The sequence below is a fragment of the Zingiber officinale genome, chromosome 1A (genome assembly GCF_018446385.1).
Source record: "Zingiber officinale cultivar Zhangliang chromosome 1A, Zo_v1.1, whole genome shotgun sequence".
Lineage (NCBI taxonomy): Eukaryota > Viridiplantae > Streptophyta > Magnoliopsida > Zingiberales > Zingiberaceae > Zingiber > Zingiber officinale.
In genome coordinates, this window is record NC_055987.1 from 85419 (window position 1) to 97979 (window position 12561).

Below are 12561 nucleotides of genomic sequence, written 5' to 3' on the forward strand. Positions count from 1 at the left end.
GGCGCTATATAAAAGGGGGTCCATGTAACAACAGAGGTATGTGACATTCATTATTCACGTCTGTGCTTATTGTTGCATTGTTTTCTTCTACTCCAGTGATTGTTTGAGCATGGGAGGGTCAGACATTTTTTTTATTGTAGGACAGAGCGGATTCTATATACAGTCAATCTAAAAGTCACATCCTCAGTTAGTTTTCTTCGTAATTTTCAGATAGGATCAGTTACGTGTTAAATTAATCCGATAGCCGAATTAGAAAGAATGTCTTCCCTCTTCAAAATTAATTATTTAAATATCTAGATTAATAATAATAATAATAATAATAATCTCACGTCACTTTCAATTAAAAGGAATAATTTATCAAAAATACACCATTTGATGTTTTAAACACGAGCATTTTACAATTTTGAAATACTCAGATTATATATTTTTTATAGTATTGCAAAATTTTAATTCTTGCATTATAAATGATTTCTGAAATAGTTTATGATGTAAAATTAAAAGTTTAAATTATTTTAGATTTTAATTAGCGGGCCCTACGGTATGGGTTAGTTCAGGCCCATCACCATCAAAATTCTGTGAAACCCTAATACTGCGTTCAAGTTTTATCTATTTAATCTCACAAACGCAGCGTGATCTAAGCTTCCGCCTCGTCATGTTTCTGACTTCCTTCCGATCCCTTTTTCTCTCAATCTCCGTTTGTCTCGCTGAGCCGATGACGAGAAAATAGCAGACGGGCGGTCGGTACCTGATGCCGTGTCGAATGTCTGCGACCTTATCAGTCTCTGCGAGACATTTCCTCCTTCAACCCGAGGTTTCGGATTCTAACTTCGATTGCAATCTCGTCGGTGATTGATTTTATACAACTTTTTTTTCTTTTTGGTCACTTGAGATCTATTTCTTTGTCTCCGATCTGCCCGTTTTGATTTTTAAAACGCCTCTTTATCGTATTCAAAATTTGCATCAGTTTCTCGCCTCTCAAGCTTTGATTTCGTATTTGGCTGAGGGAATAGAATCGGTGCAAAAATCTAAATGGTTGTCGTTCCAGCCCATCGCATGCGATTTGGTTGCTATGGGGTCAATTAGTTCAATCAAAATCCTTTCCTAACTTCACGGCGCATTGATTTCTTTCTTTTTGTTTAATTTTGTTTTATTTTTCTTATTATCGAAAAAGTGCGGCAGATGATGCGAATTGTAAATCTTATCCTACACGCTGAAGCATGGTGTTGACCAAAATCTCCGCTTATTATCTGATGCCCCCTTTTGTTTATTTTTATTTTCTTTAATTTTGGATGAAATCCACAAGGAAAAGTGATCTTTGTCAAAAACTAATGTTTCCTTTTTATATTTTGCAAAGATCTCTTTGGCTTTTCCTCTTTTGATCGTCTAGTTGCTAAAGATAGCTGGATTATTGCTGGATAATGTTGACAACAATTTTGTTTTAGTTAATATTTGATTGAGTGCTTAACTCTATCACCGTCCGTAGAAAATATTACATTTAGACTATAATATTCATTAGCACAATTGCTCTATCTTTTATAGAATTTAACTCTAGTTTAACACAATATTTTGGACAAACTATATTTTTGTGCAAATTTGAATCTACCGGTCACAATTGGCTGCAAATGATACAAATTTTAGTTAGGGATAATTCTTATGATTTGACTAAAATAGGTCAGTTGCTTTGAATTTATAATTAAGATTGTGTATCTAAAATTAACATTTAGATTATACTACTAACAATTGATCATAATCTGACAAAGGAGAGTAGGTTCTATCCTAACTAAGTTGGGTCGAACCGGCCAATCAGTTGATAAGATTAGATATTAAAAAATCTATTTAATTTGATGTAATATAATTATAAATCTAGCATAGCATAATAATTGTTAAACAATTATAAAGTTCTTAAAACAAAGAATTCTACTTTACCTATGAATTATCACATAAAGCATAATAATTGTTTGAAAAAGCAAGTTCAAACAACTTTTATCTGACTATTTCTTATGTGAAGGAAAAGGGAGCAAACTTTTTATTTGTTAAAAATAGTTTTAAATTTTTTGTTTTTTTGTTTTTGGCCTACGTGAGTGTAACCTAGTTAGTATTTGGATAGTGTTTTTCATTAGAGAGGCATGGTTTGATTTTCGATAGGTATAAATACTGTTGTAGGTCATTCGGTTAAGTCCGGAGAGGATGGTAAGGTGATGACTCTACTTTTGTTATCAGATTGTTAATTATTTAGTTGGTTTTGGGATGGTCAAGGGAGGTCGGATCCACTGGATTATAAAGTGCAATCCAGAGGATAGACCACTTCACTTATAGGTAGAAATTCATGGACTTTACCTGTTATATAGGTAGGGTCCATGAAATTTCACTTATCAGTAACTCTTGGTCTACTCCCCTGGTCCAGGAGCGGACTAAGGGTTGCGGTCCAGAGGATCCCGGCTCTGGTCAAGGTAGGGCTAACATGGTGGCTCCGTTGGTCAAGCATTCAGTTGTACATGGAAGATTCCTTAAATCACCTGGGAGAATCCCCTCCTTAATTGAACATCACACATAGAGGCCAAGTTGGTGCTTCATGATAGATCTCTGTAAGTACAACTTCATCTATATCCATCCCAAGTTTCTAATTGTTAATTTGCACTCGATCAAGTCAATTTACGGCACCCACATAGTAAAACAAACGCAGACATCCTTTTTGACTCTACTTCACAAGGCGCAGGCAGGAAATCTTTATTACGAGGACACTAGTCATCAAACATGATCAACAGGCCATGGAGCTACAGATGAAGAGACGTATCAACATCTGTTTCACTCCCACAATTCTCGTTAGCACCCGAGCCCTTTGCCGCATGGAATCCCATCTGCGTTGCTGTCGCCCCTCGGAAGTAGTCCGCAGCTGGCTGTGGCCAGATCGAGTCGCCGTCGTCATCGTCGCCACCTGCTCTCCGCAGCAGCCTTTGCAGCTCCGCCTGCTGCCTCAACTCCCTCACCCTCTCCAGCTTCTTGAACCTCTCCTGCAGCAGAGCAATGGAGGAGGAAGAGTGCCGGAACACAGATGGTTCTTTGCTCCCCATCAACGCTGGCTGATGCTTAAGTCGAGAAAATTCTCGACTGCTGCTCTCTTCCGACGTTAGTTCTCAGCTGGTTTGAGTGGCGATGAGATCGATGGTGCCGATTATTTATAGCAGGAGGCAATTCATCTCTAATATTTATTGAAGAATGATGAGAGAACGGGAGAATCATTGAGGGGGGACGCACAATCCAAGGAGTAAAGGTTTCAGGGTCCATCTATATGGAGTTTGGTAGCAGAGGAGGGGAGGAAGAGGCGAGTAGTAGTCCAAACGTGCATGGAGTTTAGCATTTGGATGAATGCTTCGTGGGGAATATCAAGTGTTTTTTAGTCAAAAGATTCAAACGTGAAATAAGTTTTATTATGTGACAATGATGGAGAATAGAAAGAATCCATTCCTAGAATTGCGTGCCAATCTGAAGATGTAATTAAAACAAATAATAATAATGATCGTTCAAAGCAATCCTTTTCTTTATAACATACGACGAGTTGGATATCTAACGTATGATTGTTTAAATGTCTTCTATCCTATCACGAGTGGTAGAGCTAAAATACCTTGTTAGACGTTTGGTTTTTCTATTGTTAGGATAAAATATGATCGATTCAAAGCTATTACAATGCATTGTTGATAGTTGTTGTTGCTTGTGATTTGGCAACCTTTAGAATAATAAGAATCATTGCCTAACTATAACTTTATCACTAGTGTCATTCTCATCCTTTGATATATATATATATTATTTCTTTACAAGAAAATGGAGGGTTAGTGCTTGGAAAAGCATAATTTAGGGTGTTGATGTTATGTCTTTATTGTTTTGTAGTTAGTGAGATGGTGATGATTGAGTCAATGCACATTGCCATGATAAGACCTTCAAGTCACAGACAGACTTCAATTCATGGCCCTAAAGTCAATGCTCAATCGAATAGAGTCGTCTCCAAATTGTACTTGCAATGATTAACTCAACCTCCTCTCGGACTGGAATACTCGACAACATGGGCAAATCCTGAGAAATTTCTTTGATTTATAATTGCGATTTGGCATGTTGTTGAGAGGAAGAATATCTACTAGGCCACGCAGAGATTCACTCGTGAGCTGCAACAATACATACAAATTTTCGAGTTTAGTAGATTTGTTTATCAATTAATTAAAAAAAAGACCGTTCGATGAATGAACCTTCTGTCAATGTAAAACATTGAAGATTAACCAGATTATATTGAATCTATTATATAGAATGTATTTTACAAGAGTCTATTTTTACCATTTAAACTCGTGATAAGATCATACGATAGAAACTATTGTGCATTCCTTTTATTTTTTTTTTTATCTTTTGATTTAATAATTATTTAATCCTCAAATAATAAAGCAAAACTTTAAACTCCATGGTTCTATTTGGGATTCCTAAGGGCATCTCCAATCTATCACCAAAACACCAAATTTGGTGTCAATTTGACACCAAATTACTCCAACCCATACACCAAAACCCATCCCAAATATGGTGATGTGAATAGTGCAACACCATATTTGGTGTTGCACTATTCACATCACCATATCTGGTGATGAAGAGATTTTTTATTTTTATTTTTATTATATTATTATAAAATCAAATGTAATTAATTAATAATTATTATTTTCTTTTTCTTTATTTATAGTATAATTAAATGTAATTATTATTTATTATAAATTTAAATTAAGTGCATTTAATAGAATATTTAAATTTTATTATGTATATTTGTAAATATTTAATTTATTAAAATTATTATTTTAATTTTATTTAATATATTTTAATTATAATTACATTTATAAATTATCACTAATTTCATAAACATAATACAATAAAATATTAAAATTTTTGATATGCATAAATATACAATACATTACCCATTACATTGACATACAAAATAAAGATAGTAATGACATTAAATTAAAATATTACTAATACAAACTTAAACACATAATTAACTAAGCTTAACAAACAAGTACATGGTACAAACGATACTATTAAAGCACACATAAACTTAAAATTACTTTAATAATATTATAATACTAATATTCAGGAAGATCACTCCCTATTCCGTTAAAATAATTATGAAATTGCCCAAAAATATTCGTAGGATTCTGAGATTCTTGATCTTCACCTTGATATTGATTAAGTTGTGATCCTTCTCCCTGTATTTGAGATGTTTGAGATCCTTCTCCTTGATGTGTAGCTGAATGAGATCCTTGTACTTGCATTCTCTTTTGCATAATTCTAATTTGCTCATTGCGAATATATTCACGCATCATCGGGTTAGAGATCGAGTTCAAATCTTTGAATAAAATTTTGGTTTCTTCCTTGTAAAGCATAGTATCTGCCATTTTTGTAGTAGCAGCAGTACTTGCATTCATTGCCTCAACAAGTTGAGCATTAATATTAATTACCTTTGCAATCTGTTCATCATTCTTTTTTTTTCATTTTTGCTTTTTTCACCCCTGGAGGTCGTTTAATAGAACTACCACCGCTATCTGAATCAGTGATATTAAGATCAAAAGCAGACACACAAGGAGATGAAGGTGTATGAAATGCTTCCTCAGAGAATTGTTGTTCAGATGAACCAACATTAGCATTTTGTTGTCGCGATTTCATGGATGCAGTATTCATAGTGTCAGTGCCAAATTTTTCAATATCTTTGAGAATATTCCAGACATGATCAAATTTGAAACCCTTTGTGTATTTTGGGTCTTCTGCAAATAACATTTTGGCACGAGTTAACTGCAAGAAAATAATTGAACATCAGTTATGAAGATAATAATATGTATTAATAAATTTAGACTTAGATTTTAAAATTTAGATAGTCTAAAATAAATATGAGCATAGTAACTTACAATATCTTGTTCCGATGCTCCACTAGGATTCAGATGTTCGATTTGTCGAATGCAACCTTTCATTTTGGATACTGAACTTAGCATAAGAAGCATTCTTTTTTGCAAAGATCTTGGCGGTCGACTATGATGCGCAAAATTTGGATCTGCATAAAACTCTTTCTCAACTCTTGCCCAGAATTGATCCTTCGATTGGTTGATCCCAATGATTGGATTTTGTGAAATATGAAGGTAAACATAACATAAGTGTTTATCTTCTTCAAATGAGTATGAAGCTTGTCGGGGGGGTTGCACTCATTTTAGTAGAAGAGAAACTCTCACAAAAATTGTTGATATACAATGTATTATACCAATATCTGGTAAGCCATTATATAATGAAAAAATGTGAATATAAAATTATGCAAATTTTGATTTAGTGTCATGTCACGTCGTCTACCAAACTTGTCCCGATGTTGTCATTGTTGTGTCACGTCATTTGTGCATATTTGTCCAAATGTGTTCATTGTTAGGTCACGTCATCTGGGCACACAAAAATGTGTGTTCAATGCCCGGTCACGTCGTCTGCCAAACTTGTCCCGATGTTGTCATTGTTATGTCATGTCATCTGTGCATATTTGTCCAAATGTGTTCATTGTTAGGTCACGTCATCTGGGCACATAAAAATATGTGTTCAATGCCCGGTCACGTCGCCTGCCAAACTTGTCCCGATCTTGTCATTGTTGTGTCACGTCATCTGTGCATATTTGTCCAATGTGTTCATTGTTAAGTCACGTCATCTGGGCACACAAAAATGTGTGTTCAATGCCCGGTCACGTCGCCTGCTAAACTTGTCCCGATGTTGTCATTGTTGTGTCATGTCATCTGTGCATATTTGTCCAAATGTGTTCATTGTTAGGTCATGTCATCTGGGCACACAAAAATATGTGTTCAATGCCCGGTCACGTCGCCTGCCAAACTTGTCCTGATGTTGTCATTGTTGTGTCACATCATCTGTGATATTTGTCCAAATGTGTTCATTGTTAGGTCACGTCATCTGGGCAGAAAAAAATGTGTGTTTAATGCCCGGTCACATCGCCTGCCAAAATTATCCCGATGTCATTGTTGTGTCACGTCATCTGTGCATATTTGTCCAAATGTGTTCATTGTTAGGTCACATCATCTGGGCACACAAAAATGTGTTTTCAATGCCCGGTCATGTCGCCTGCTAAACTTGTCTCGATGTTGTCATTGTTGTGTCATGTCATATGTGCATATTTGTCCAAATGTGTTTATAACATACATTATAAATACATACCCTATAAACAACATGTACCTCATCCATTCAATTATCTCAGAAAATGAATAACAATATTGAAGGTTCATCAAATTTATCATCTTCAAGCTCTGATGATGATAACTATGCAGAAAGTTTTAGTGCAAGGCAACAACTGATCGCTCAGGTGATTTCTACCAATAATCAAATTGTCTTAAATTATCTCAATGAAGGAAGCAACAAAAGCAGGCATCGAGGCTCAATTCCTGGTCATAAGATGATCAATCGTAATCGTGAAGCTGCTGATTGTAATCTATTCAATGATTATTTCGCCGAAAATGCATTGTATAATGATGCAATGTTTCGAAGAAGATTCAGAATGGGACGGAATTTATTTATGCGTATCTGTGATGTTGTTACTAATCATAACAACTATTTTATACAGAGAAGAGATGGGCTTGGAAGACTTGGTTTGTCAAGTTTGCAAAAAATAACAGCTGCATTTCGGATATTAGCATACGGTGTACCAACAGATGCTACTGATGAGTACATTAAAATAGGGGAATCAACTGCTATTGAAAGTGTGAAACGATTTTGTCGTGTCGTTGTTGAAGTTTTTGGAGGGCAGTACCTACGATCTCCAAATGCTCACGATGTTGCTAGGCTACTTCATATTGGTGAGCTACGAGGTTTTCCAGGTATGTTAGGTAGCCTAGATTGCATGCATTGGAGATGGCAAAATTGTCCAACAGCTTGGGCAGGACAATATTCTGGTCGTAGTGGAAAGCCAACAATTATTCTAGAAGCCGTAGCCGATTATGATCTGTGGATTTGGCATGCGTATTTTGGGTTGCCAGGATCGAACAATGATATTAATGTACTTGAGTCTTCTCATCTTTTTGCTAATCTTGCTGCAGGTATTACAATTCCTGCTCATTATGTCATTCAAGGAAAAGAGTACAATATGAGTTATTATTTAGCTGATGGTATATATCCAAAATGGTCAACACTTGTTCAAACGATTCATGCTCCACAAGGTCGAAAGAATAAATTATTTGCAATGAAGCAAGAAGCGTGTAGAAAGGATGTTGAGCGAGCATTTAGCGTGCTCCAATCACGCTTTGCAATTGTTGCAGGACCTTCACGTTTTTGGCAGAAAAATATTTTACATGATATACTGACATCATGTATTATTATGCATAATATGATAATTGAAGATGAACGTGATTTAAATGCACCAATCGTGGAACACTTTGAGGTGCCGACTCCGGATGTTGAGCCCGCAAGAGATGATGGTACTCGATTTGAAGAGTTTCTAGCTCGATACAGACAAATCAAAGACAAAGAAGCTCATATTGCCCTTCGAAATGCATTAATTGAGCATTTATGGGAACAATATAGTAATTCTGAAAGTTAAAGTCTTGTAATATTGTATTTTCAATTAAGTATCCTTGTTTGTTTTAAATATAAAATAGTAAAATATTTTATCCTAATTGTGTGTGATTTTATAATATTTTTAAAATATATTTATGCCTGAGTAATTATATAATAAAATTAAAAATAAAAATTAAATATATATATATTAATTAGTTGGATACTAAATTTTAAAAAATTTAAAATATCAAATATTAAGAAGTATTAATTTTAAATATAATAATTATCATATAAAAAAATTAATAAGAATTATAGAATATTCCTTTTTGGTGTGATATGGTGATGATGGGTTGGAGTTGAAATAGTGTTTGGTGTTGAAATAATATCATTTTGGTGTGCATTGGAGATGGTCTAAGGACCTAAACCACTAAATTCTACACACACAACAACAATAAAAAAAAAAAAATGAAATCCAATATGCCCCACGCTATTGGTTATTTTTACCAACTTCAACCCTTGTTTAATTTTATAAATCTATTATGTGATAATTGACTCTGCTATACCCTCGGGCCTTCCTAAATTATTTGACGTGATGGTCCAAATGACGGTAAGAAGTCAACGTGGCAAATAAGGTAATAGTCAAAGTCAAGATCAAAGAAGGAGATATACCGTTAGGGAAATGATCAAGTTAATCGAGAGTGGACAATTCATTCATCAAGAAAAGCCCTTATCGTTTCTAAATCTTACCGAGTGGGTTTAGAATAGAGTTATTACTCGTCACTTAAGTGTCCTTCTTAGGTTTTTGGAGAAAATGTGTTATGACTCAGGCATCTTGCTACTCAAGAGGATTATCAAGTCATCGATCGATAGAATTAATAAGTAATCGATCGATAGAATTATTACCGGAAGAATTATTGTATTAAATCGATATATTATTGTAACCTACATTAAATGAATGCTGATTATATACCGTGCTCAGTGTGAACTCATAAATATATAGAAATGTGAACACATACAAAAAAAAAAAAAAAAAAAAAAAATAGTTATGTGTATTTATTATATTCTCATTAAAAGTTTGGAAGAGGTAAAAAATCTCTAATTAATGAGGAAATAATTGGTGTATTACTCTGGTAATAAATATAACCAAGTAAATGAAAGGTTCGAGAAAAATATTATAAAAGGACAGTAATAAGAAAAATGAAAAAGCAGATTCTTTTCTTTTGAGAAAAGGGATTTAATCTGGGCATCGTTAGTAATATATATGTATATTAAATATGTTTTATATATTTTTCTAGTTTATTAATTATGTATTTTTTTTTTTATCATAAGAGAAGTAAAGTCAATAGAGAAGGCGGGAGTTCGTTGATGAACCCTAAACCCATTTATTGTTAGTCTTTGCCTCTTCCGCTCTATTGCCGGCGGCGTCAACATGCCCATGACGATGAGGTCTCTCCTCCATCTCCACTTCTCTGCTCCTCTTCCTCCATGCCACCGCCTCCTTCCCAAGCCCTTACTCATAGTTCCTCCTACCTTCTTTTCCAAATCACCGACCGGCCTCCCCGCCTTCTCTTCCTCATCCATCTTCTCCTTCAGGAGTCACTGTAAAGTTCCCATCGTCCACGTGGATTCGCCTGCGCAGCCTCGCGTTGCTTTCGGTGAGATTCATGTGATCACCGGCCCGATGTTCGCCGGGAAGACCACCGCTCTTCTCCGTCGAGTTCTAGCCGAGAAGAATACTGGAAGGTCAGATTCTCCCCTTCACTCTCTTCAAACCCTAAATTAGATTTACCAGGCTTCTCTGCAATAAAGATGACATCTTGTGTTTAAAAATTGTTTTTTTTTTAATTACTTTTCCTGTTTGTCAGACGCAGAGCAAACTTATGTGATTACGCTCTATGTACATTTTTCAACATTTTGTGAGCATTCAATTTGTTTTAGGGATTTCGGCCAAGTTGATCTAACAAAAATGCAACTTCTTGAACAGAAATGTGGCTGTAATTAAATCTGACAAAGATACGAGATATGGATTGGATTCAATAGTAACTCATGATGGTGCAAAAATGCCTTGTATTGCTCTTCCGGAGCTTTCACTGTTCCGAGAACGACTAGGAGCAGAAGCCTATAATAAGGTAACTAATACTAAACTAAAGCAAATGCAATCAATAGCAGCTTGATTTTGACTAGGATTAATTGTCATACTTCAGATATAAATATTTCACATAATTAGAGTAGCAGTGTTTCCAGAATCTGCCTCAATCATCCTTTTTACTCTAGTTCTACTAATTCTGAGATGCATGTGTTTTAGGGCAAAATTTGATTGTTATATCCAGAAGTTGGTAATCATTCTCTCTCCCTCTCTCTCACTCTCTTATTTTTTTGGGGGCTTTTGGAAATTCCATCCAACTCTTCTTTGACTTGGCATTTGTCTTTCCAACAAGCTCAATATCATCTTTCCTAGCGCTTTGTACACTTGGATTACAATGACTTCGATCAAGTTTCAATTTTCATTAATATGTTCTCTCCATTTATATATGATTATTTAAGTAGGTTTTCATTTTTTCTGCATAATCTTCATGCCTTGATTGGGGAGTCTACCTGGAGTTGCCCTTGTCCTTGAACAGTAGTTATACATGAGAATTTAGTTATTTTCTGATTCTTCCTCCTTTAAGTATCACCTCATTCAAATGATGCTTAGATGTGTTGTACGCTTGACACAAACAATACCCATCTAAGAGGAGCTTCTGTTTAGTAATATGAATGTGATAACTTCATGATTGACACTTGTATGTTGATTTATTTCGGATTAACAAGTATTATTCTTTATAATCTTGTTGTCTAATTTGTGTGCCCTTCATATTGTTTCTCATTCCAACCAATTATATTTATTTAGTATATAAGAAATAAGATTGCTTATTAGGGGTATATTTATGTTATCCAATGATCAAACACATGAATTTGTCATCGGTAATACTTAAAATTGGTACTAGGTGGCCTTTTGTAAGGTGATAAATTTCTTTTTCTTGAAGGAATGATAGATTGGTGAACTAATTAAACTTTCCAATAAATTGTTTTGCATTTTGCTCTATTTCATATAGAAGGCTCACATGTTTAAATGCACTGGCAGCTTGATGTGATAGGGATTGATGAAGCCCAATTCTTTGTGGATCTTTACGATTTTTGCTGCAATGCTGCTGATCGTGATCAGAAAACAGTTATTGTTGCCGGCTTGGATGGTGACTACCTTAGGTAAATCAGCTTCTTTCTTTAGAGAATGGCATTTAAGAATCATCATTAAGCTTCAACTACTTAAGTGGAGTTCATAGTTTTGATATTGATAGTATGATTCTCAAATGGTTGAGCTTTGTATTCTGCAATACTGCTCATACTCAAACATGCCATTAGTAATCTATTTAGCCTCAACAAAACCATGTCTTTTAACAGACGGAGATTTGGTTCAGTGCTTGATATCATTCCGCTAGCTGATTCAGTCACAAAGCTTACAGCAAGGTGTGAGTTGTGCGGCCAGCGGGCACTCTTCACTCAAAGGAAAACAAGCGAAAAACAAACTGAACTTATCGGTGGCTCTGATATTTACATGCCTGTCTGTAGACAGCACTATGTAGACGGACAGGTTGTGAAAGAAGCCACAAGAACTATTCTGGACATTGAACGCATCGCAGTTTGAGTAGATGATTCATAGAATCATCTATTCTACCTCCCATCATTTCGGTATCTGTTGTAAGTCGACTTACTGAATCCTAAACCCAAACTATTCTTGGTTGTAATGGATATTCTTCCAGGGTACAGAATTGGAAGATGGATTTGATTGCAAGGTAAGGGATACCTGTATAATACATTTTCGTATTGTCATATGTTTGGTACTTCTAACACAAGAAAACAAATTATCAGAGGAAAACAACTTTCATGATTGGTATTGCTTATTTATATAATATGAAAACAAATTTAGTGATTTTCTTTAATCTTCCTGATTACAACATTTGATCTGATGTA

At 34.9% G+C, this 12561-nt stretch overlaps 3 protein-coding genes and 1 non-coding gene across 4 annotated transcripts; 3 read left to right on the forward strand and 1 right to left on the reverse strand.

Moving 5' to 3' along the window:
• The first annotated feature begins 1171 nt into the window (after positions 1-1171).
• On the forward strand, positions 1172-1258 carry LOC122039359. The gene has a single exon (XR_006128191.1). It is a non-coding gene; the product is annotated as a small nucleolar RNA R16 (small nucleolar RNA).
• A 4241-nt stretch (positions 1259-5499) lies between these two features.
• LOC122039025 lies at positions 5500-5990 on the reverse strand. The gene is made up of 2 exons (XM_042599041.1): positions 5928-5990; positions 5500-5814 (listed from the first exon to the last, which is right to left on the reverse strand). The coding sequence occupies exons 1-2, from the start codon at positions 5988-5990 to the stop codon at positions 5500-5502; spliced, it is 378 nt and encodes a 125-aa protein (XP_042454975.1).
• Positions 5991-7261: 1271 nt separating this feature from the next.
• Positions 7262-8593, forward strand: LOC122039026. The gene is made up of 2 exons (XM_042599042.1): positions 7262-7874; positions 8094-8593. The coding sequence occupies exons 1-2, from the start codon at positions 7262-7264 to the stop codon at positions 8591-8593; spliced, it is 1113 nt and encodes a 370-aa protein (XP_042454976.1).
• Positions 8594-9873: 1280 nt separating this feature from the next.
• Positions 9874-12422, forward strand: LOC121998301 (thymidine kinase-like). Its single transcript, XM_042553159.1, has 4 exons — positions 9874-10293; positions 10535-10679; positions 11675-11796; positions 11992-12422. The coding sequence occupies exons 1-4, from the start codon at positions 9980-9982 to the stop codon at positions 12233-12235; spliced, it is 825 nt and encodes a 274-aa protein (XP_042409093.1). The 5' UTR covers positions 9874-9979; the 3' UTR covers positions 12236-12422.
• The last annotated feature ends 139 nt before the right edge of the window (positions 12423-12561 follow it).